A 26,277-nucleotide genomic window follows, 5' to 3' on the forward strand; every position below is an offset into this window, starting at 1 on the left:
GGTGTGATTAACTTTAAGATTCTTGAGATGGGGAAGTGATCCTGGATTATCCATGTGGGCTGAGTGTCATCATAAGGACCCTTGTGAGAGGGAACCAAGAGATCAGAGTCAGTAGAAGATGTGACCGTGGAACCAAGATGTTGGAGTGATGCAGAGAAAGACCCATGAGCCAAGAAATGCAAGCAACCTCTACCAGTTGGTGACCAAGAGAGGACTAAAAATTGGTTCTTCTAACTCAGTTCTTTATTTCTCATTATCTATTATACCATGCACTTTTATACCATTATACTATACAACAATTAAATCATATTTTAATAAACTGTAAGCAATTATACAATTTCTGATTTGTACTGGGATTTTATTTTATTTATTTGTTATTATTTTTTGAGATACAGTCTCACTCTATTGCCCAGGCTGGAGTGCAGTGGCACGATCTCGGCTCATTGTAATCTTTGCCTCCTGTATTCAAGCGATTCTCGTGCCCCAGCCTCCTGAGCAGCTGGGATTACAGGTATGTACCACCATACCTGGGTAATTTTTTTATTAATATTAAATATTTTTAGTGGAGACGGGGGTTTCACCATGTTGGCTAGGCTGGTCTCGAACTTATGGTTTCAAGTGATCCGCTTGCCTCAGCCTCCCAAAGTGTTGGGATTACAGCAGTGACCCTCACACTGTACTGGGATTTTAACATGATGATTTCATCTATTCATCATCTGTCTGTCTATGCATTCATCCATCCAGTAACCTCATACTGGTGCCAGTGTAAAGCCCTGAGGATACAGACGTAAAAACCTATAGATACAGGCTCTGCACTCAAGGAGCTTGCCCTCTAGTGGCCAAAAACAGGCATAGCACTTATTTTTTCCATCTCGTACCCTGGTGTAGCAATTACATACATATATACGTAATTTTGTCTGACCTAGAAGACGGCTTAGCCAGATGAAGATGAAGACTAGGAGGATGGCTGGGGCGGGGGGTGGTGGTTATAGTGAGGACATTCTGTGTGGAGGCACTGGTTCTTGCAAAGGCATGAAGATATAATAAAACAAGGTATGCTACAGAAACTTTGAGTGGCTGGCTGTAATTGGAGTTTAGGTGGTAAAAGGGGACTGGTGGAGGAGGATGATGCTGAGGGAAAAAGAGGTCAGCTCATGGAAAAGCCCTGCATGCCTTGTTAAGAAGCTTGGACTTTAACCTTAGAACAGATGTATTGTAAGATTTAAACAAGGATAACATGATCAGATTAAAAAAAAAAAAATCATTCTGATGGCTGAAGAAGGGAGTTGAAATTGGAGGAAAGGAGAAAAATTACGAAGCTGTTGTAATAATCTAGAATTGATGGCTGGGGGTAGTGGCTCACGCCTGTAATCCCAGCACTTTGGGAGGCTGAGGTGGGTGGATCCCTTGAGGTCATGAGTTCAAGACCAGACTGGCCAACATGGTGAAACCCTGTCTCTACTAAAAATACAAAAATTAGCCAGGCATGGGGGTTGTGCGTGTCTGTAATCCCAGCTACTTGGAAGGCTGAGGCAGGAGAATTGCTTGAACCCAGGAGGCAGAGGTTGCAGTGAGCCAAGATTGTGCCACTGCACTCCAGCCTGGACAAAAGAGTGAGACTTCACCTAAAAAAAAAAAAAGAAAAGAAAAAGAAAAACGAATTGATAAAATGCCTGCACTGAGCAGCTGGAGTTGGACATAAATACAAGGGCTGGGTCTAAGGGTTACAAAGGAGGTAGATCGTGTAGGTAGAATGTCATTAATGGAATATAGTGAAAGAGAGGACTATTCCTGGAACCCTGGCGTGGAACAGTTTTTGCTTGTTCGTTACCTAAGCCCATCATCTTCAAATAAATACAGATATTTCCAAGGAACTGATGTAGTTTGGGATAGACTTTAACTATAATAACATCATAAATCAGCTTTCATTTGTTTACTGTAAAATACCAGCTGAGGCAGGAGGATCCCTTCCACCCAGGAGTTTGAGGCCGGTCTGGGCAACACAGTAAGACCTTGTCTCAAAAAAAAAAATCTTTTTAATTAAAAAAAAGGATTGTCTTGCCCAAAATGTCCGTACTGCTGAGTTTGTGAAATCCTCTAATAGCTTCCTGAAGCTTTAGAGAGATAGGTACGTGGGAATCTTGAAGTTGGCATTGTAGGGAAAACTTCATACTTCAATGGAAAACTTTGCTTTATCTGAACTGCACAGGACAGCCTTCCAGGTTATCTGATTCCATGAAAGCTATTTTTCAGTTTTGTAAATTATGAACAAATAACAGCAATACAAAGTAATTTTTATCTAAAGACATGCAAAATCTGCTCTGTATGGCAGAGGTTCAATTGAATTCCTTGTCTTATTGTGGAGTGATATGTTTTGGCTCTCTGTCCCCAACCAAATCTCATCTCAAATTGTAATCCCCACATGTCGAGGGAGGGAACCTGATGGGAGGTGATTGGATCATGGGGGTGATTTCCCCCATGCTGTTCTCGTGATAGTGAGTGAGTTCTCATGAGAGCTGATGATTTTAAAGTGTGGCACTTCCTTGGTCTTTCTCTCTCCTGCCACCTTGTAAGGAAGGTACTTGCTTCTCCTTTGCCTTCCACGTGATTGTAAGTTTCCTGAGGCCTCCCCATAAGTTGTCTAGTCTCAGGTAGTATCTTTATAGCAGTGTGGAAACAGACTAATGCATGGAGGAAGTTGCTTTGTTTCCCCCATTGGCACATTCATTTCAACATTCCTTTACTCCATATAATTTGTGATTTTTTGGAACTTCTTTAAAATGGTTGTAACACCTCACCAGATTCCTTACTAATGAGCTCAACAAAGTATTAATGTGTGTTTATTTTTTATCTGTATGAGAGTTATATTTTATCTTAAAGAAATTCTCTTTCAACAGCATTATCCACCATTAAGGTAGTGAGGGAACAGAATCATTTCCACTGGAAGGTGCCCGGGCCATGACAACTGAGGCACAGGACTGAATGTGAGCTTTAAAATAGGCTGCATTTGTCTCTGTGGCTCCCTGCTCTATTCCTGGAAACTGGAGCTGCATCTAGCATATAGTAAGTGCTCCACAAATGTTTGTTGAATGAATAGATGAGGCAACTGAATGAAAACCTTCTGCTTAGGCTGTGTAGATTGAGAAGGGAAAGAGAGAGAGAAGACATTGTTCTCTATGGGACAAGGAAGGGGAGATTTCCTTAAGGAGAGGGAACAATGGACTTTATAATGGGCAGAAACTTGTATTCAACTTCCAAGGGCCAGCACACTTGGGGCCCTTCTCCTGCTGGTGGCTGTATTATTTGTTTTCTAGAGCATATCACATGAGCCAGCCTAGGCAGTTGAGCATATTTAGAAGAACAGATATTTTTTAGAAGAAAAATGAGGAGGATTACAGAATTGTTTTGAGAGAATTATCCTTGGCTACAAGGATCAATAACAACAATGAGGTGGGACAGACAATTGCTGGGGAAATGTCCTCGCAGAAGTTTATTTTTTGTGTAAGGTTGCAATGACCCTTTTGCAAGGCTGTGCTTTTTTCAGAGTTATTTTGTGAGAGTTCTTGTCATCCCACATATGTATGTAAGAACCCTCCTTTTGTGGCCTTCCCTGGCTCCATTTCTCAGGGTTTTTTAACACAAGTGACCCTATTTTGATTCTGACAACTTTTACAGTGGCAAAAAATAACTGGAATCAGACTGCTATTGAAGATGGCAGCAGGAGCAATAAAGGACATATAGTACAGTGAGCTGGAGTCTTGCTCTATTGCCCAGGCTGGAGTGCAGTGGCAAGATCTCAGCTCACTGCAACCTCTGCCTCCCGGGTTCAACCAGTTCTCCTGCCTCAGCCTCTTGAGTAGCTGGGACTACTGACATACGCCACCATGCCTACCTCATTTTAACCAGGGTTTAGGTTCTAATTTCAGGTGCAGATAATGAAATTCAACTATCAGGAAAATCAATACTGAAAATTCCCCTGAAAACAGCATGCTGGAGAGCTCTGTTGAGTCTCTCCTTAGGTCCACAGCAGCCAGTTTTTCTTCCAGGTACTAACCCACTGCTGGCACCAAGTGAAGTTGTTGGCTCATGCATTAGGAATCAGGTTGAACACTAGACTCACATTTGGGGCCTCAAAATGTTCAAACAGTGAGTCTCATGGGAATTGAGGCTGGCTGGAAGCATTGAAAGAATGATGGTGAGATCTCCTACACTATTTCATTTCTTTTCTTTCTTGCAGTGAATAGTCATTGTTACGCTTGTATTAGTCTTTTAAGTTTTTAAAAGTCTACTGTATACATTTATTCCTGGGTGATATTCAGCAGAATGCGCTGTGGGAACCCTATCTGGAGTCCTACAGAATTTGCAGAATTATGTCACAGGGAAGGAGTCAGTTCTTCTGACTGGGGAAAGCAGGATCCCCTGTAGCTCAGAGTTGGGACTTAGGGGTACACTCTGCCTTTACATCTCACCCTATGCTTTATCCTCTGTAAACATGGGTTAAATGGAATGATCTATCAGAAACAGTTGTGTAAAATGTTGATGTTGGAAGAGACCGTAGAGATAATTTACTTCAGCTGTCATTCCCCCATACCCCACTCCCCACCACTTTCGAACTCTTTGTTTATATGAGTTCAACTCTCATTTAATAGAGGAAGGTGAGGTTTAGAGAGATGAAGGGCTTTCACAAAGATCACAAAGCCAGTCAGCAGCTGTGCTGAAAACAAAAACATCTAGGTCCTCCCTCTTTCTCAGACCTAATTTGTTATTCCTTTTACAACCTAAACCACACTGAAGTACCTCCACCATGTTCTGTGCTCTAACTAAACATATTATAATAATCAACGGAGATGGTTAATAAAAGGTTCCTCGACCAACTGGCTTCTTTCCCTGATATTTTCCAAAAGTTAAAAACAGACTCTGCCGAGGCAATAGCATTTACAAAGGCTCTATCCTTTGACCAAAACTTTACTGAGGCTCCTAGAGTCCTTTTTAACTAGGTTTAACCTTGGGCTTTTTCCTCCGTCCTTATATAATCCAGCAAAGAAAGAAAGTTTCCAAGTCAGTTTAGCAAAAATATCCACCCTTGGTATCTGACCACACTCAATATCTTATCACCCTAGACTGCCTTCAGCAATAATCCTATCAAGGCAGTTTAGCCAGAAACCCTTATCCTTGATGTTTCCCTTAGTAATTTTCTATCCACTGGCTCCCACCCTGCTCCTCTTTTTTTTTTTTTCTTTTGAGACAGGGTCTCCCTGTCTTCCAGGCTGGAGTGCAGTGGCTTGATCACAGCTCACTGCAGCCTCAACCTCCTGGGCTCAAGTGATCCTCTCACCTCAGCCTCCTGAGAAGCTGGGACTACAGGTATGCGCCACCATGCTGGGCTAATTTTTTATTTTTTTGTAGAGACAGCATCTCACTATGTTGCCCAGGCTAGTCTTGAACTCCTGGGTTCAAGGGATCCTCCTGCTTTGGCCTTCCAAAGTGCTGGGATTACAAGCATGAGCCACTATGCCCGGGCCCTGCTCCTTGATTGTAAATCCCTGCTTATCCTTTTTGGAGTTGGAATTGAGCCCAATCTCCCTCTCCCACTGCAAGACCCCTTTGCAGTGGTCCCTATACCTATCAGCATGGCTCCTCTTGGATGAGTCTGCCTCATCATTTTTCACAAGTGGCATGAGTAATTTTTTTCCTTAACAGCATTAAATGCTTAGACACCTAGCCTTATCTCTAACAAATGTTTGGTCATTAAAAAAAGTACAAAGTCATGGTGGGAAATTGACATAAAAATTGAAGGCGCTTGAATTGAAGAGACCCTGAACTTTCTAAACAACATAAGAAAAACATCCTAAGAAAGCTAGCAATTTGTTTTGCTTTTATCCTCCCTGAAATAATAAAAACAATTTTCATTTCCTGAATCTTCCTTTTCCATGAATAGTACTTTATGTCAGTCTATATTTAAATGGCAATCAAGACTTGCCCTGCTTTTCTAGTGAAGAGAACAAAGATAGCCGACCTCAGGTCTGTTCCTCTCTAACTTGAACCTGCCTTTATGTGATGTTGCCCTAGGCCCAGTGGCCTCAGCAGCTCCTTCCCTATAAGCTCTCACTGGGCATGATGTTGGGGAGACCAGCAAGAAAATAGTTGCTGTAAAAGTTATCAGAAACACTGTATAGAGCACCCACAGAGCCAATGGTGTGCTTTATAAATGGCAAACTGTTTCAGAAATGCAAAAGGAGAAGCATGTTGGATGGAGTTATCTCAGTCCATTTTTAAAAAATCATAGTTTCTTGGTAGGATTGTTAAATGTGAAACTGCTTGTGAGCTAATAAGAGTGAGGAATTCCAGGCTTACTGAGGTAGCATGAGGCTGAAGGTGGGGAGTTGGAGGATGAAAGAAAGGAGGTGTTAAGGGCTGGCACCCTGCATTCATTCATTCTGCAAATGCTGGGATCCAGCAGTGAATGAGGAAGGTAAGTTTTCTGCTTATATTTTAGAAGGGGGGAGTATAGGCAATAAACAAACAAAAGATTACATAATGTCAGCCAGGCATGGTGGCTCACACCTGTAGTCCCAGCATTTTGGGAGGCTGAGGTTGGTGGATCGCTTGAGTTCAGAAGGTTGAGACCAGCCTGGGCATCATGGTAAAGCTCCATCTCTACAAAGAAAATACAAAAATTAGCCAGGCATGGTGGTACGCACCTGTAGTGCCAACTACTAGGGAGGCTGAGGTGGAGGATCACTTGAGCCCAGGAGGTAGAGGCTGCAATGAGCCATGATGGTGCCACCACACTCCAGCCTTGGCAACAGAGTGAGACCATGTGTCAAAAATAAATAAATAAGTAAAAACATAATGTTGATTTAAAGCAAGAAGGTGAGGCACAAAGTGTCATTTTAAAGAGCTTACTTGAGGCATAAGGAGGACTCAGTCCCAAGTAACCTTGGATGTGAGCTCCATTCAGCCTTTGTTAACAGGCAGGTGTTTATAGACCAAAAGGAAGGATAAGGAGTGGACTGATACAAAGTTGTTTGTCAAGGATTCTCCTTGGTTTAAAGAAATAATGTTGATTGGTGATTGCCTATATGTTGTTCTTTGGATGACAAGTTCCAGGAATATGGAGATAATGGGTGAGGGTTACATTATGAAACTACAGGAAAGGAAAGGAAAAGAAAATGCCTTTAAACAATTGCCTCTGGGAATGGGTGCAAGAGAGATGGGATGACTGAAGTCCCGTGCTCTCTGGGCCTGATACATTTTACACACCTCACATTCCTCAGACAGCTCTAAGCTATTTTTCTTTCTTGATAACAAGATGATGACAGAGCACAATAGAATAATTTGATGGAAGTGAGGGGGAGATGGGAGGGCTGAGGATTGGGGCAGTGGTACTTTATTAGTAAATCAGGGAAGACCTCTGTGGCTAAACCTGAATGAGGCAAGGAAGTCGGCCTTGTGAAGGTTTTAAGGGCCTAGAGAAAGTTTCCTTTTCACCCTCTGACGGGTCACTGAAAATCAACAGACACAAGGCAGATTAATGGGAGAGAAGGAGTACAAATGTATATGATCATCATTTTACACGACATAGGAGTCTTTAGAATGAAGACTCAAAAATACAGAGAAAATTGCCCATTTTTATGCTTAGATTCAAGAACTATGGATAGCCATGTAGAAATATGATCATATATAAAGGTTATAATCTAATGCTAACAGACCGAGTGGGGAAACCCAGCAAGGCCTGTCTGCTTAGATGACTCTTGGCTTCTCTGTGGAGCATTCCTTCCTTCTGGATATGGGGCAGGAACTTCTCTGGAATGGTTATCCCTACATTGTAGGTCAGGCAATTTCTTTATGGCCAATTTTCACACAGAAAGGTGGGGGAAAGTTGGAGTAATATTTTCAGGCATTATGGCTTGCTTTCGGGGAAAGGGGTTCTGGTTTCTATGACCTGCTTTGGGGAAGAGGGATTCTAGTTTCTATGACTATCCTGGGGGAGAATGAGCAGCCAGAGACTGGAGGGCAGGAGAAGGTCAGAGAAAACTTTTGCTTCTGCAACCTTTATCTTGGTGTATCATTTTCTCAGACTCAACAAGGTCCATGGATGTGTGATCCAGTCTTAGAAAGTGCCCCTCTGACTTTTCTAGAGAATTTATATACTCACACAGCAGAATAGTCTGTTTTCCTCCTCTCACCTCCTCCTTGAGGTGGGATGCACATCCATTCCCTCTTTTCAGGGCTTGGTAACTGGTAAGTTAGGCTGATGCTCAAGACTGAACAGAGATGGGGCCCTTTGGCAACAGTGCAGGCATCAGGGCTAGAGCTGATTCCTCTGACGGTGTGGAAAGGAATGATCTTTTTTTGTGAATGTCTGTTCCTCACCCCTACCTCAGCAAACTGGCAAAGCTTGGTGTCCTTCATCCTTCTCCTCTTCCACCCATATGGATCTGAAATTTCTTCCAGCTCCATCCAGAGAAAACAAATGGATGGAACTAAATGACAACACTGACAAAGAGGTGAGCTCCAGAGAGTGCCTTGGCAAACAAGGAACAACCAATGTGGGTGGGGGTACTGGGAGCTACGGAGTTCCTTAGGGGTAAGATAGGTCTGGAGAAGGTGATCATGTGGGAGTTCTGGGAATGGATGAAACAGGTGAAACAAGCTGCACAAGATAGATGAGGTGTTATAGTGGGTAGCTAGTCAGGCATGAGCGGGGCAAGAGAGGGCTCCCCATAACCCCCACCAAAAATGTCAGGGGATCATCAGCTGATGGTCAGGCAGCTGCTAACTGTTTCTCTAAAATAACTGGCTGCAGCCCATGCCAGGGAAAGGCAGTCTCTCAACAGATAGAAAAAACCTGAAACTGGTGATCAGCAGCTTCATGATAAGATATCAGGAGTTGGGCGACTGGGCTCAAGCATGCACATTGAGGCAAAATGGTGGAGTTGAACTGATATATGACCTCCTAGGGACATTTGACTGGTAAGGGAAGAATTCCTCAAGTGAGCATGCCTACAACTCCAGTAAACACACTGTGCACGCTCCCCTCCCAAGCGCTAGCAGGCCACCATGCATGCAGACAGCCCACCCCAGGGAAGAATCAGGGGAGAACGAACGCAAGACCCTGGAAGTATGTAAACGTATAAAACCCTAAGTCAAAAGGTCAAACCACGCACTGATATTTCAAGTCACCCACTTGGCCCTCTTCCAAGTGGACTTTCCTTCCTTTTGTGACTTCTCTAAAGCTTTTAAACAAACTTTCATTCCTGTTCCAAAACTTGCCTTGATCTCTCCTGCCTTCCATCTCCTCAGTCAAATTCTTCCTTCTGAGGAGGCAAGAACTGAGGTTGCTGCAGACCTGTATGAACTCACCACCACTAACATACTTTGGTGCTGTATGACTCGGATAAGTTCCCTAGTGGTAAGAGACCTATACGCCTTGCCTACTTCAGCTGGAGGCATTCAACCACTGTTCATGGTTTTCTTCTCCTTTTTGCTCTCCTGCTTACTAACCAACTCCACAAACAATTCGTCTCAGCTACAGTGGCTCTACTCCCCCCAGCTGATCTCTCAGCTCACCCTGATGGGTAGCTCATGGGAGTGGGAAGGACCTTGGGGTCCACACTGAGTAGAACTAATGGCCCTCCTGGGCAGGAGGCTCATGAAAGTGATAGGGCTAAAGTTTAAAAGTGTGCAATGTCTGGGTTTCCCTCTGCTTTTTCAACTAAAATCAGCTCTCCCCCAAGAACCTGCACTGCCTATTCTCCTGTTTTCTCTGTGTGTTCTGAAATGGCCTTGAACACCCAGCCAGACCATCTGCCTTGGGGGCAAGTCTGGCTCTTTGCTTTCACTTCACATGCCACGTGACTTCTTAAACACACACTCCCGTTATTCATGTGTCTGTGGCTCTTGCTGAATTTTCATGGCAGAAAAGACACAGCAGATAGCCCCTGAGATTTATACTTGTTTTTATCCTACCAGCTCAGATGACCTCCAACCCTTCCCCTGTCTGCTGGCACATTGCTGAGACAGATACTAATTGGAACTCTAGCCCTGCCAGCTCTTTATAACTTACTATATGCTTTTTGTTCCTGTTACACCACAAGGCCAAGTTTTCCAGTGGCTTTTGAAGCAATTGGTCTGCCTGCATAGGACCTCACTCTGGCCCTTGAAGGATCCCACCTACTTGCTTTTTTTTTTTTTTTTTTTTTTTTTTGAGTAAGCTCCCATTGGAAGGAAGACAAATTCTTCCTTTACCATTTGCGAGTTCTTACCCCAAGCCCCAAGTCCTCTGGAGTTTACTCCTTTATGTCAAGAGGGCAAATAAATGTTGCCCTCTTGAATCCAAGGGCTGCTGTATTTATGTGCACATGAAGGCTTTCCATGAGTATTCCTCTCACTTCCTCCCACTTTCTCCTGTAACTTCCATTTCTCTAATCACTTCCATGCCCTTCTTAACATACATCAAGACTTTCAAGGTCATATTTGCAGGGAGGGAAGTCTAGCCCCTTGCAGCAGTTAGCTGAAAAACAGGTTTCTCATCTACTTAAAGAACACGGAAATGGAAATATAAGAAAAGAGATAATCATTTTGTTGCTAAAATGCTGAAGTGAGAGTTACTATAGGGTCATGGAGACAAGGATATAGGCTGACCCAAGGCAGCAGGTGCAAGAGACCCGTAGGACAGAGATGAAGTTTGGTCCTAGGCTAACAGATTACCATTACAACAGAGAAGAAAAGTTTAGGGGTACACAGTAAGACCAGTTCATTCCAGAACCTCAGGGATGAACAGAAGGCCCACTCTTCACTCCAGTATCTCCTCTGTTTTCAAGTGGGTAATTGTGATGAGATGGACCGGTTTATTCTGGAATGCTAAGGACAATGGGGGATGTCTCATTCAGAATAATAGGAAAGCAGAGGAAAAACTGTTTCCCTTTTTTCTCCTCTGCCCTTTGCAGATGGGTAACAGCATCTTCACATTAAAGATCATGCCCCTTGGATGCACCCCCTAAAACTGGGAAACGTCTGATTCCCCCAAACCTTGAAAACAAAAAGCTAGTTTTCCTTTGTAATACTATTTGGCTTAAGAATGGACTGGGAGGAAATTGCAAAAGTCAGCCTTACAACGCAGTACCCTGTGCAGGAGGTCCTCAGATTAGCCACCTCAGTCTTTTATACCTGAGAGCAGAATAAGGATGACAAGACTAAGTAAAAGGAGAAACACAGAGAAAGGAGGTGGGTTCAAGTATTGGCTCCTCTGCAAGCCCACCGGCCTCCTTCAGGTTGCCCTAAGGGCACTGGCATTCGTGTGGGAAGCCAGGCCACTGGAAGACAAAGTGTCCTAATGGGATAAATGGGAAAAAGCATCTAATGGCTTGCCTCTCTGCCACAAGCTTGGCCACTGGAAATGAGACTGCCCTGATGGGCCAAAGGGCCCTTGGGACAGAATCCCAACCCCTGATAACCTTGAGCTGAAGGTGCTCTCTGCTAGAGCTGCCTTCCAAATCACACATCATCACCAACAGGACAAAGCTGAGGGCAACACTGCAGGTGGCAAGTAAAATTATAAATTTCCCTTTTGGGTTCAAGAGCTGCCTACTCTGTGCTAATATTGTTCTCTGAGCAACTCTCTTCCAAATCCTGTCAGGCAATGGGGGCAAATGGCACCCCCCTCCAAAAGAAAAGATTTGCACCCCTTTATATTACTTAAGGGACTGATTACTATTCTCCCACCATTCCCTGGTAATGTCCTCACACGTCTTTGGGGCAAAAATACACTTTCCAAAATGGGTGCTCACTCAATATTTAGCCAGCCTCTGAATTCATCTTTCTGTCTGATAGCCCTATCTCTCCCTGCAAAATTACCTAATTCTTTAACCAATAACTTTAACCTGTACAGTCCTACCTCAGGGGTTTATAAATAGCCCACATTTATTCAGAAAAGTTCTAGTGAAAAATCTAACTGAGCAAACTCTTGAGCAGGGGATAACTTCTGCAGTATGTCGATAACCACCTTATCTGCTCCCCCTCCACAGGACTCACATAGCAACATGCAGTACAAACCTTAACTTTTTAACAGAAGGAAAATGACTTTTGTCTAATTCAAAGGTTATAAAGGTAAAGTGGTATTTCTGGTAAGGAAGGATATAAAGAAGAGATTTTGTAGGAAAAAAAAAAATCTCGTATGGTGAATTCTTGTCCTAAAGTAAAATGACTGGTGGTTTAAAAAGAGGGATGTTTAGGACAAGTAAAAAAGTCCAAGCATGTTGTAGGTGGTCTAAGTTGTTAAAAAAGATTTGTGAAAGGGAATTTATGAAAGAAATGCTATACAATTTTAAAGATTACTATGCCTTCTAAATGCTTCACAAACTGGCACTATGGTTCTTAACTTTACAAATTCTCTGCTTTAAATAAAGCTAGGTAAGGCCTGGGAACATACAGAGTTAGCCATGCCCCCTAGTTATGCTGAAAAGAGTCAAATCTTATCTGGATTTCTGTCTGGTGTCCTAGGCTCCAAATTTAGTACATAATTAAAATCATTTACTTACCAGTTTTTTCACCAAAAGTAAAAATTGCTGAGACTTAACAGTGTAACATGTACTTGACGCTACTGGAAAAATAGTTTTACATGCAAGGTATGTAAGGAAGGTAGAATGTGCTTTTGGGAAAAAGTTATAAGAAGTCATGGGAATATGGATTTTTCTGCCCACTTTAGAGGGTTAAAGGATTGTTTTAGAAGGCAGTTTATAATCAGCTATGGGAATCTAACAGGTGCTCTTAAATGCAATTTCTGATAACTTGGGATATTGTGACATTATAATAGAGGAAAAAACTTTCAGGACTCTCATGGAGAGCTAAAATGTTCATGAATATGAAGCAGAACAGGAGTTAAACTGCATGGACTGAACCAAGAAAACACTAAAACAATCCTCTTGTTACTTTTTGCTTAAAACATTGCTAATCCTTTGTTTTTCAAAGCCTAGAAAGCTTTTCTTTCGAGCTATTTACAATTTTTAACAAATGAGCAAAGCATACCTTTGTAAACAAAATTTGTAGCATATTTCTCTCTTCCAGATTCCCCAGAATTTGGAAACTATTTGTAAGTATTGCTAACTTATGGCAAGATAGTAATTTGCATAAGTGCAATAAGAATCTGTTTTCTTTTGCAAGGACAAAATTGAAGCCAAAATTGAACGGTGTGCTTTCCTTTAAGGAATCAAATTTGACTTATACAGCCAATAAAGCCCCCCTAGGGACACATACCTTATCTACATGGTGCCTGTACAGGGTTCCTGACCTGCAGTAAGTAAAGAATACCAGTTTCTGACAGGCCCAGGAGTCCCAGGTTATCTGGGGACCTCAAGAGGAAAGGAGTTTATTCAATTCACACAGGTATTTGATGGCACCAACCCATGGCTAGGCAAAAGTCTTATTCGAGATTCCTTATGGAACAAAGTTCCATCAAAGCCAATTTAAACAGGAGCTTATATGGGAAATAATTATTCTTGCTGTGCTTTATGCAAATAATTAGGCCAAGTATAATAAGTCTAAAGTTTATTTTGCAAACAAATTTGTCCTGTCATGATTTGTTTTTAATAAAAATGAGAACTAGAGAGAAAAATTATGTTTATTTATTTATTTATTTATTTATTTATTTATTTATTTATTTTTTGAGATGGAGTCTCTCACTCTATTGCCCAGGCTGGAGTGCAGAAGCATGATCTCAACTCACTGCAACCTCTGCCACCTGGGTTCAAGCGATTCTTCTGCAATGGCCTTCCGAGCAGCTGGGATTACAGGCGCCCACCACCACGCCCAGCTAATTTTTGTATTTTTAGTAGAGACGGGGTTTCTCCATATTGGCCAGGCTAGTCTCAAACTCCTGAACTCAAGTGATCTGCCCACCTTGGCCTCCCAAAGTGCTGGATTACAGGCATGAGCCACCGTGCCTGGCAAATTATGTTTCAAGTACTATGGTATACCTGTTCTTAGATTCTAGTCTCATCAGCTGTTTTTGAGTTTTTCTCTGCAATTTAGACTAACTCTCATTCCTGTGAACCAGCTAGTGATCTCTGGCTGCAGCTCAGAAGAAACAAAAGGGATGGGTAACGTACAAATCTGGATGAATATTCTAATTCTGGGCACATACTGGAATTGGCTAGCAACCCAATAAACCCAAGTCTTGGCAGGTATGACTATGGCCACCAGTTACATGGGTGTGCCGGCAGGCTTGGGATTTTTTGAAGCTGTCTTCACTTTCTTATTTCATTTTAATATTCTATTAAATCTAATAACCCAATTTGTCTATTTTCATCTTCAGGCCATCAAGCTCCAGATAATCCTCAGAGAGGGATACCATCCTCTCAATATTCAAGAGTCACCCTCTTACAGGGGACCCCTAGATGTCCATCAGGGATACTCGATGGAGATAAAATTCTGCCCCTGCCTCCCTTGGACCTGGCTGGATACTGCTTTCATCATCCCATGGAGCCACTCTCCTTCCCTGACAGCTAGCAACAGGCCAACAGTCACAGAACCACCACCACTGCCCCACCATCAGCAGGAGGGATTTATGAAAGGCTGATCATCCATTTTTCCTAAAGAATTGAGGTCTTGGAATCTTGAGGGGAGAAATGCTACAGTGGGTAGCTAGTCGATCATGAGCAGGGCAGGAGAGCACTCGCCCGAACCCCTACAAAGAATGTCAGGTGACCATCGGTTGATGGTCACGCAGCTGTTAACTGCCTCTCTAAAATAATAATTGGTTGCCACCAGTGCCCGGGAAATTCAGTCTCCCAACAGATAGGAAAAACCTGAAACTGGTAGTCAACAGCTTCCCAATAAGATCTCAGGAGTTGCACAAGTGGGCTCAAGCATGCGCATTAAGAGGAAAAATGGCAGAGGTGAACTGGTGTATGGCCTCCTAGGGACATTCAACTGGTAAGGGAAGAACGCCTCAAGTGAGCATGTGTACAACTCCAATAAACACACCATGCATGGTCCCCTCCCAAGGGCTAGCAGGCAACTGCACACGCAGACAGCCTACCCCAAAGGAAGAATTAGGGGAGAAAAAAATGCAAGCCCTGGAAGTTTGTCAACATATAAAATCCTAATTCAAAAGGTCACACCACTCACTTGTCTTTCAAGTCACCTGCTTGACCCTCTTCCAAGTGGACTTTCCTTCCTTTTGTTCTTTCTCTAAAGTTTTTAAACAAATTTTTATTCCTGTTCTAAAACTTGCATTGGTCTTTCCTATTGCCTAATGCCTCCTTGAATTCTTTCTTCTGAGGAGGCAAGAATTGAGGTTGCTGCAGACCTGTATGGATTCGCCACTGCTAACAGAACCTCCCATGTAATCCCACCTGAAGATTCTTTAAGGCAGTTTCTCAATGTCAGCACTATTGACACTTTGGTTGGGAAAATTCTTTGTGTATGTGGCTGTCTGTGCACTGAAGGATGTTTAGCAGTATCCTTGGCCCTGACCTATTAGATGCCAGTAGCATTCTCTCAATTGTGTCAGTAAAAAATGTGTCCATACATTGTCAAAGATCTCCATGAGGGGAGGGGCAAAAATCATTCCAAGTTGACAATCACTGGTGTAAAGACACCAAAAGGCAGGTGATCCTTAAGCAAGGAATGGTTTTATACAGCAGTAAGGGATTGTTCTATACACATTTTTTCTCAGGACCACATGGTGTTGGTCAACTAGTAGTAAGATTTGCTTTTGGTAAATGGACTGCACTATGCTGTTTTCCAGTGTTACATGCATAGCAAGGTAGTAACACTGATGTATTAACAATGACTTGCTTTGATCATTAGACCACTGTGAATAAGGTCCAATCCTCTTTCAAGGCCCTAGTCAAGATTGCTAGTAGACAACGAACCCGCCCTTGTGAAAAGGGGATGGAGCAAGGCAGGCCAAAAGTTGAGGTTCCAAAGGGTCATTCTAACAGTGTGAGAGTGGAGGGTGTGAAGTTGGGTTGCTATGTCTAAATGAGTGAAGCTGTTGAATGAAAGTAGGGTGAGCCAAACTCTATTCTGAGATAAATCTGAGCCAGCATCTTCAGTCTCTGGCAGGATCCTCAAATCCATTCCAATACCTAGTTTGTAGCTCTGTACGGTCTTCCATGGAAATCATCTTCAAACCGTACAAACTTTGAAGAAAAGTGAGAAAAATGTACAAACTTGGAGAAAAGTGAGTGAGAAAGGAGAGGAAATGGAAATGAGGAAGTGGAAAGCAAGAGTTTTTCCTGCTTCGCTGAAGCCTGGGCAGGCACACAATGATGGCTATGTATCTTCCTGGTGGTACCTACATCCCAGCTGATATGGTTTGCTCTGTGTTCCCACCCAAATCTCATCTTGTAGCTCCCATAATTCCCACGTATTGTGGGAGGGACCTGGTGGGAGATAATTTAACTGTGGGAGCAGGTATTTCTTGTGCTGTCCTCGTGATAATAAGTCTCACGAGCTCTGATGGTTTTAAAAATGGGACAAGCTCTCTCTCTTTGCCTGCTGCTATCCATGTAAGATGTGACTTGCTTCTCCTTGTCTTCTGCCATGATTGTGAGGCTTCCCTAGCCACGTGGAACTATACATACATTAAAGCTCTTTCTTTTGTAAATTGCCCAGTCTCAGCTATGTCTTTACCCACAGCATGAAAATGGACTAATACACCAGCATTCAGTGAAGTGCCATGGTGCCCATTGCCTCCGTTTCCTCTCAGACTGGACCACGCTGGGACTATCACGGGAGTGAATAACTAAAGCTCACGCAGGCGCAGGCCCTACCTCTCACCACTATAAATAGGGTAGAATGGTGGGCTCTGCCCTCTAGGATCCTTCATTCTGGTACTGATAACTCTTTTCCAGGAGTTCCTTGGAATCTCAGCCCAATTTCATTAGGTTTCTTGAAAGAGGGAAGAATAAACCCCATGCGGTTCTTTCTAGTGCAATCTAGTTTTAAAAAAACAGACTTTTTAGTGCTCGCTTTGGCACTACATATACTAAAACTGGCAAGATACAGAGATCAGCATGGCCCTTGTAATTAAAAAAAAGGCTTTTTATTGGGTTAAGTTATAAAGTAGATTGATCTTACTTTATCAGACCCTGAATCTGGTCCATCATCCAAAACCTGTGCACTTCCCTTCATTTAGTACTTCCTCATTCATAGTTTTTTTTCCCTCTTAACCATTTTGTCTTAAGATTTACTGCTATTACTTATGGCTTTAAAGAGAAAAGGCAATGGCCGGGCGCGGTGGCTCAAGCCTGTAATCCCAGCACTTTGGGAGGCCGAGACGGGTGGATCACGAGGTCAGGAGATCGAGACTATCCTGGCTAACACGGTGAAACCCCGTCTCTACTAAAAAAAATACAAAAAACTAGCCGGGCGAGGTGGCGGGTGCCTGTAGTCCCAGCTACTCGGGAGGCTGAGGCAGGAGAATGGCGTGAACCCGGGAGGCGGAGCTTGCAGTGAGCTGAAGTGAGCTGAGATCCGGCCACTGCACTCCAGCCCAGGCGGCAGAGCGAGACTCCATCTCAAAAAAAAAAAAAAAAAAAAAAGAGAAAAGGCATTACCTGTGTGGTTTATACAAAGTTCATGGCTATATTGGGGGTGGGGTGGGGCAATCAATAAATCCCCATCTAGGTGATTCTATTAGGTCAGGGTTTGGTCCTATAATCAGTGGAGGTTCATATCCCAGCTTCGCTTACAAGCAGTGTGACCTTGAGTAAGTGAGGACTTTTTTTTTTTTTTGAGATAGAGTCTCACCCTGTCACCCAGGCTGGAGTGCAATGGTGCAATTTCAGCTCACTGCAACCTCCACCTCCTGGGTTCAACTGACTCTCCTGCCTCAGCCTCTCGAGTAGCTGGGATTACAGGCACCCACCACCATGCCCAGCTAGTTTTTGTATTTTCAGAAGAGACAGGGTTTCACCATGTTGGCCAGGCTGGCCTCGAACTCCTGATCTTGTGATCTGCCTGCCTTGGTCTCCCAAAGTGAAGACTTCTTTTATACCAATGAGGATAACAGTATCCACTTCTTTTTTTTTTTTTTTTTTTTTGAAATGAAGTCTCACTCTGTCTTGCCCAGGCTGGAGTGCGGTGGTGCCATCTCAGCTCACTGCAGCCTCTACCTCCCAAGTTCAAGTGATTCTCCTGCTCAGCCTCCTGAGTAGCTGGGACTACAGGCGTGTGCCACCACATCTGGCTAATTTTATATTTTTAGTAGAGACAGGGTTTCACCATGTTGGCCAGGCTAGTCTCGAACTCATGACCTCAGGTGATCCACCTGCCTTGGCCTCCCAATGTGCTAAGATTACAGGTGAGAGCCACTGTGTCCAGCCAGGAGTTAATGGTATCCACTTCTTGAAGTTAGGATTAAATGTGATAAAGTCTGCAAAGTACTTAGCATCGTACCTGGCACTATTATCAATAATTATGCAAATGAAGTGTCATCAGAATGCGATACTCATATTATTTCAAAGATTGGCATAGTCTTCAGCCCTAAGAACCTGGATTTCAGAATGTCCATGAGAATCACTAGGCATGAATAACAACCTAAGGAAAGGATTAAAAGGGGTACAGAAATGGAAAGATGAGTACAACATGGAGAAAAGAGAGAAGGAAAGAGAACACAAACAGGCACAGACAGACCTTGCCACCCCCAAAACAGTAATTGAACAAGGCACTGTCCACTTTATGAGCAACAGTCTCTGCTATCAAGGGACATGTCTTTTGGGTGAGACAGTCAAATGAATAGAGCAAGATAGTTATGAAAGAGAGGTTACAGGTGATTGGGAGCACTGAAGGACAGCCAACTCAACTAAGAGTAGTGTTTAGAGTTGCAGAGTAACAAGTAACAGAATGAAGTCTTGAAGAATATCCAAGAGTTAGAAGGGTACAGAGTGTACAAAAACACGGAGGTAAGAGCATGGACGCAGGGACTAAAATTTTGTATGGCCGAAGGTGGAGTGTGGGGTTAAAACATGACATCTATTTGTTATTTAAAGTGTTTTAGATATTTGTTGAGGACCATCTACAGGTCAGGCAGTTTTAGGAATGGAAGATTCTGTAGAAAGACACCCAAAGTCCGTCTTCTCAGAATGTCCTTTTCTACAGAGGATATATGATAAAGAAGTACAAAACGAAGGAAATGAATGATGGATGGAAGTTCCGTGATGGAAATACAACCATGGGCAAAGTGATAGAGGAGGGGTGGGTAGGAAACCCAATTTAGTTGAGGTGGTCACTTAGACTTCTTTGAGAAGGTGGCATTTCAGCTGAATCAGAAGGGTAGACGGAGCAAGCAGTGCATAGATGGCCAGGCTGGCAGGTAGAGCATTTAAAATGGTTCAAAGGTCCTCAGGATGGGGGTGACCGGGTAAAGCAGAGACTAGCTAACATTTGCTTCATCAGTCTTTTGGTGTGGGTGCCGAGGAGCATGAATAACGTGAAAGACTGCTCCTAAGGAGATACATTAAAGGTGTCACATTTGCCTACAGTAGCCTTCAACTTTGCAGACCAACAGTAGTGGGAGTCCAGTCATACGGTTCTGCATGCTAGCCAGAACCTTCTGCTATGTTCTGAATTTGGCCTAAATTGAAGGATTCAAATATCATCTCAAACAACTTTTCCTCCTACAGACAAAGGTGAAGATTCAGGAGCTCACAGCCTCAGGGGCAAAGCATAGTTAAGAAAATCTAGGTGATAAGCGGCAGTTAACAGCGGCCCATACCAGGGACTTGCGCTCACAGAAGAGTTTTGAAAGCCTGGAATGCGTTTGAAGATGAGTTCATGAGCAAACAGAAAGGATTCCACTAACAGCCGAGAAACACAAAGGTCATGTGTTTTTAGGGACCTCCAAGTGGTCGGTAAGGTTGGGGGTCAGTATTAGTTTCTTTGCCTGTAAAATGGGGGCAATAAGAATTCCTCGTCCCTTAACTATTCTCAACAGCAAGAAACCTTAAAGGTAGAGAAGAAAAGATAAATCTGTTTTCACAGTAAGTCCTTGTTAGTCACCAAGGATTGCAGGATCGCTGCAGGGCACTCACCTGTGCAGAACCAGTTTCCAAATGGGCGGAGCAGGGTGCAGCTCCGCCTGCTCCACCACTAGGTGCAGAAGAATGTCTATGGCAGGGGGTTCTCAACTTGTAACCTTGGGTCTGCGGGGGTCTAGATGCACTTCAGCTGGCGCCCGTGTCGCATGTGAGTTTCCTGGGTAGTAGTAACCCCAAAAGGGCCGCGTCGTCTACAGAAGTGCCACTACTTGGAATTCTCGTCCAAGGCCACGTTCTCACTGCTGGGAGAAACAACAGGGTCAGGTCTAACACTCCTTTCTCGGATGCATGGGCGAAGAGAAATATCCCTGGGCTTCACCTAATCGTGGCCTGAGAACACTTCCCGCGAGTAAGCAGTCACCACACTGATACTCCCACAGAGCGAATGCCAGAGCCCGTCGCCGGCGATTGCGCATCTCGTCGCGGAGAGCATTATGGGGTTGGTAGTCCAGACTGAGACGCAGATAGCGGTCCTCGAAGCCATAGAACCACACTTCCCAGCAAGGACCGCGCAGCAGGGCACGCAGAGTGTGTACGTAAGCGACCAGATTTCCGGGGGAGCCGGGGGCGGGACTTCAGCGGAGGCCCGAGCGAGGCGTCGGGATGCAGCGCCCCGGGCCCTTCAGCACCCTCTACGGGCGGGTCTTGGCCCCTCTGCCCGGGAGGGCCGGGGGCGCGGCCTCTGGCGGAGGAGGGAACAGCTGGGACCTACCGGGTTCCCACGTGCGGCTGCCGGGGCGTGCACAGTCCGGGACCCGTGGCGGTGCTGGCAACACAGGCACCAGCTGCGGGGACTCCAACAGCATCTGCCCGGCCCCCTCCACGATGTCCAAGGCCGAGGAGGCCAAGAAGCTGGCGGGCCGCGCGGCCGTGGAGAACCACGTGAGGGTGAGCACCTGGGGACGTGGGGCGCGGGAAGCACGTCCTCGGCGTGTTGGGCTCCTGTTGCGCTTTCTGGGTGCTGCCGAGGCGCGCCTACGTCCTGGCAGGGCGGGGGCTGAGTGAGAGGGTAGAGAGTGTGCACTTTACCCGAGTTTAGACCCCTCTTCCTTGCTCCTTAAAGACCTTTTAGATGTGGAATCGGTTGGGGGCGAATCTTCTAATATTTGAGCTTTCTAAAGACTCCTTGTCCAGCTGGAACAGTTTGCAAAGTGGAGCCTGGTGTTGTCTCATGTTTGGAATGGGGGCTAGAGGCAGTTGCCTTGTGGTCTCCTTATCAATAAATGGAAAATGGTGGGCTTTGGGACTGCGGAGAGGTTTTCATTTCTCTTTACTGACCCGGATGCCGGCGGAGAGTTGGTTTGTTAGTGCTTTGACATTTCAGTCGAAGGAGGTTCTGGGCTTGGTGCGCGCCGGCCCCTGAGTGAACTCCTCGAGGGAAGGGAAGACCCGGGGCTTCAAACTTCCTTCTTTCCATAGGGCGGGGTGGACTAAGTCTGGAGGATGCTGGTTTATTTTTTAAGGCGGCGCTGCAGAGATGTTTAGCTGTTATTCAGTCAGGTCGTGGTCCCTACTTGTTTGTTAAGTGGCATGGTGCTGTTAGTGGAGTTTTTTTGTTTTTTTTTTAAATCCAGGTGGTTTTGCTGTCAGCAATCAAGTTAATTATCTTAATTATAATAAGGAAGCCAAGTGGAGTATGTCTGCCCTGTGGTGTAGTTTCCTTGGTCTTACTGGTTTTTTATTTCTCATTTCTACTTATTAGAAAGTGGTATTAGAGTCTCTTTTCTTCTCCAATAATAGTTCTTTACATTTGTTAATGCTTTACTCAACAAAATTATTTTGCTTAGATGATGTTTGATGAGCTTCACCACAGCGTGTTTGAGTGGGAGTGGACAGTGTGGTAACCTGTGGCTCAGCCAGTTCTGTGGGAGGGATGTCCCCATGTTCCCTTCTACCCTTTCCACTGCTACCCTATTCTGGTGTAGCCTGTTGCAAGTCTGATTGACAATAGGATTTTCTATGGGGATTAACAGAGATAATGTAAAATGTGTTAATTTGACCCTACCTTTGGGATTCAGTGCCTCAGTTGTAAAAGTGAGACAATAAGCTGAAATTTCAAAATGTCTGCATAAAGTGAATAGCTAATAGTCAAATGTAATTCACATGAGAATACAATTAGAAAAGCCCCATATCTAAGTTGTCCTGTTAATGAATTTACGTTAATATTTGGTGGCGCATCTCCCTGATCTTTGCGTTATAGTTATGTATTTGATTAAATAAAAATCTGCAAGCCCTGACCTTAGGCTAGAGCCCCAAAACACTGGATTCTGACCACATCTCATGAAGTTAGGTGATTTTGGGGAGATCTACAGTGACCTTTTGGGGGCACCTGTTAAAGTCATATATGCCCTTCAGGGTTTGGCTTAAAGTCCATTTCCTCCTTTCAGTTTTTCCTTAGCATCCTAAGGAGAGGAAGATTTCTTTTCCGCGATTCTGTAGCACTTCATGCCTCTTATGTCCTTTATGTTGTATCTTATGTTTTGGTCATCTGTGTGTTCATTTCTTCCAGCCCCTTAAAGGGTAAGCTCCTGGAGGGTAGTTAACCTTCATTTAGCATTGGTCACAGTGGGGCCTGCCCAGTACATACATGTTCAATTGTGTGCAGTGTGGACACAAATACGAAAGTGTTGGGGTTATTGGAGGTTCTTTGTGTAGAATCTCTGGGGAGTAGGGCTTCCTGTTCCCTAGTCCATTGGAGTTCCAATATGTCGACCACTTCCATGTCTGGGTGGATGGAAAACATGGAGAGTTCTCAGGTGAATCCTTTGTATAGCCACCCTGGGCCTAGCTCTGTCTGTTTCTGGGGGTGTAGCTACCCAGGATGGGTCGCCATTCAGAACTAGGCTCTTCTGAACATCTGTAGCCTCATCCCTTTGTTCTCTTTGGAGCCTAGGCTTTGTTTTATGACTGTCTTGGTTGAGGAAGCTGATGGGCGGTGGTTCTAGTTGGTTAGCAGAAGTAGTATTTCCAGAGTTACTCCATTCGACAAGCTGAGGGAAGTTCTGATGTTGCACATACATGTGGTGTAATATTGCCCATTAGAATGGGGCCACTCCTCTAGCAGGGCCTGCTTGGCAGTCTTCTGCTGTTGGGCCACCTCATAGGCAGCCTTTGGTCACCTCTGGTTGGCTTTGGCAAGGACACTGATTCCTGGGCCAGTCATTTGATTCCAAGACAGCAGGGATCACATAGTTGAAGAGCTTTAGGCCTGGCAGGGCCTTGCAATTCCTGGTCTCTTCCAAAAGGCAAAGAAGGAACCTTACACAGAGCTTGTCTGATTCATCCGAATTCACCTCTATGCCACCTGCCTGCTAGGACTGTGAGTGACATGAATGTATGGCTAAGCTTGGTAACCAGGAATCTGGTGATTGAATGACTGTAAAGCTAGAGTTCCTAGCTTCAGGTCAAGTGTGAAGGTTAGGTTAAGTCTATCTAGTGTGATATTCTAAACACACACACATATACACAATGTTTTTATCCATGGCTCCTGGTTCATAACTCTCATAACTCTTACTACAGTCTTTTGTTATATTTGGGGTGCTTTAGGGCCCAGAGCAGGCCTCAGAAAACAGAATCTTCCTCTCTTACCTTCTGCCCTCCTTCTGCTTGCTCCTTTGTCTCCCCAGTGCTTTTCTGTCTTGGAGCTGGCCATAAAGAAATTCTGTGACCTATGTTGTCTGATTGTAGGTCATTAAGATCCCCATTTCAGGAGGGTTTCTCTTCCATACCCTGGAGGAAGGAATGCTGCAGGTGAAGAATCTGAACAGACAGCCCTTGCAGGATTTCCCCAGTCAGTCTGCTAGTATTGGATCATGCCATTTTTGTCCAGTCACATTTCTAGGCCCTTATAATTCCTGGTCTTTTCCAAGATCCAATCATATCTATTCGATAAAATCTCAAAAAAAAAAAAAAAAAAAAAGGCTCAAGAGGACAGGATTTGGAAGCTTCTGGAGAGCAGAACGTATGAAGGTCCCTGGAGGATGGTGTGCCTAGAGAGAGCATGGAAGCTCTGTGCTCCTTCTTACATGCCTTTACCTATGCATCTCTTCATCCATATCCTTCATCATAGCCTTTATAATAAACTGGTAAACATGTTTCCCTGAGTTCTGTGAGCCACTCTAGCAAGTTAATCAAACCCAAAGAGAGGGTTGTGGGAACTCCAGCTTGAAGCTGGCAAGTCAGAAGTTCTGGAGGCCTGAACTTGCATTTGGTAGGAAGGAGGAGGCAATCTTGGGAGTTGAGCCCTCAACCGGTGGAACCTTATGGTATCTCCAAGTAGAGAGTGTTGAAATTGATTTGGAGGATACCCAGCTGGTGTCTGCTGCAGAGTAGATTGCTTGCTTGGGATATGGAGAGAAATCCCCATACATTTGGTTACAGAAGTCTTCTGTGTTGATAATTGTTGTGGTGTGAGAGCAGAGGAAAAAGTGAGTTTTTCCACACTCAGACATAAGACATTTTCTCATTGCTTGAAGATTTTTATATGTGAGATATTTAGCCATTTTGAATGTTTCTGTGCTGTGATGTGTCATTTACTTGTCTTGAAGTTCTTGCCTTTGGAGATTGTCCAGGTAGCTAAACAACTGTATTAGACACATTGCCTTCTTGAGAGCATTGGCACAGGTGGAATCCTGACCTAGTGCGAACCCTGTTCTGATAACCCAAGCCCCTGATGTATTCAGTGACTTTGGAACTGTGAGCTAGTAAAAGCAGTTTCCACCAGGTCAGTAACACAAAAGTTGTTGGGTATAGTCTTCTGTAGGTAGGAGAGGCTATAGAAGCATTTTTAGTGTACATGTATGTGGTTATGGGGACATTAGTATTTCATTTTTTTTTTTTTTTTTTTGGTAACTCTACTTGTTGGTCATTCTTTCTAATCTTTTCTAGTTACAGATGTAGTCTAACTGTGAGAAGGACCATATCTAACGTAGGCCTACGTTAACTGGCTGACTTTTAAGTATTCCTATGGCCTTTGTCCTGTGGGGAATGAAGGATTTTAGTTGTGGCCCTGTTTGTCCTGAGGGCCGAAGCTTCAGGACTTTTCTTCTTCCTAAAAAGAAGGTTTTACTATGGGCTTTCCTTTGTCAGATAAATTAATTGTTAATCAGTTGTTGGAAATCTTAAGAAATTTGAAGTAGATTGATGTTTCAACAAATTGAACTTCCGGTAGTTGCTTATTCGATTGAAATGGCTCATCCTGTAATCCCAGCACTTTGGGAGGCAGAGGTGAGAGGATCACTTGAGGCCAGGAGTTCGAGACTAGCCTGGTTGACAGTGAGACTGTGTCTCTTAAAATAATTAAAAAATTAACTGGGCATGGTGGCATGTTCCTGTAGTACTAGCTATGTGGGAAGCTGAGGCAGTAGGGTTGTATGAGCCCAGGAGTTTGAGGATGAGTTTGTATGTGTGTGTGTGGGGGGGCATTGATATTACTTATATGTATTGTAAATATACATACAAGATATATATCTTGTATGTATATTTAAAACAGGTAAAATCACACACATATAAAATGAATATATGTCGAAGATTTTATTTAACTCACTAAATTAGGGAACTGGAAAAGTTATTAGAACCTGTTCATAGGTGTCTTAGTCCATTTTGTGCTGCTATAATAGAATACCTGAGACTGAGTAATTTATAATGAACTGAAATGTTTTGGCTTATACTTGTGGAGGCTGCGAAGTCCAGTATCAAGGTGCTGGCATCTGGTGAGAGAGAACAGATGTTGCGGTGCTATGGGTGGGCACCAATCCCATCCATGAGGGTGGAGCCCTCTGACCCAATCACCTCGTAAAGGTCCCACTTCTTAGTATTGTTATAATGGCAATTAACTTTCAACATGAGTTTTGGTGGAGATGTTCAAAGCAAACAGGAGAAGTCAACCATAAGCTCATATGTAGTAAAAAAAAAAAAAAAATCTTAAAATGAATTTAGAAGATCTGTTAATAATTGTATCTCATAGAACACTATTAATTTGCTTTTCTATGAACAAAAATTACTTGCTTTGTTGAAAGTTTTCTGCAAGTTAAAGTGTGTCTCTATAGAGTCGTCATATATCTTTTTTTTTGAGACGGAGTCTCGCTCTGTCGCCCAGGCTGGAGTGCAGTGGCCGGATCTCAGCTCACTGCAAGCTCCGCCCCCCGGGTTTACGCCATTCTCCGGCCTCAGCCTCCGAGTAGCTGGGACTACAGGCGCCCGCCACCTCGCCCGGCTCGTTTTTTGTATT

The 26,277-nt window shown here is 43.9% G+C and overlaps 2 protein-coding genes across 3 annotated transcripts in view; one reads left to right on the top strand and one right to left on the bottom strand.

Annotated features, from left to right (window-relative positions):
• LOC115894200 (ankyrin repeat domain-containing protein 36B-like) overlaps nt 1–20,441 on the bottom strand; it is a 33,056-nt gene extending 12,615 nt beyond the window's left edge. The window contains exon 1 of the mRNA XM_030920595.1: nt 20,043–20,441. The gene's annotated coding sequence lies outside the window, so the exon portion shown is untranslated. The remainder of the gene's footprint in view (nt 1–20,042) is intronic.
• Nucleotides 20,442–20,608: 167 nt separating this feature from the next.
• LOC104669317 (ribose-5-phosphate isomerase) overlaps nt 20,609–26,277 on the top strand; it is a 56,043-nt gene continuing 50,374 nt past the window's right edge. For both annotated transcript variants that reach the window (XM_030920592.1, XM_030920590.1), the window contains exon 1: nt 20,609–20,936. In XM_030920592.1, coding sequence (XP_030776452.1) covers nt 20,652–20,936 — 285 coding nt within the window. In that variant the 5' untranslated portion in view covers nt 20,609–20,651. The remainder of the gene's footprint in view (nt 20,937–26,277) is intronic.

Source organism: Rhinopithecus roxellana, chromosome 17 (assembly GCF_007565055.1).
Source record: "Rhinopithecus roxellana isolate Shanxi Qingling chromosome 17, ASM756505v1, whole genome shotgun sequence".
Classification (NCBI taxonomy): domain Eukaryota; kingdom Metazoa; phylum Chordata; class Mammalia; order Primates; family Cercopithecidae; genus Rhinopithecus; species Rhinopithecus roxellana.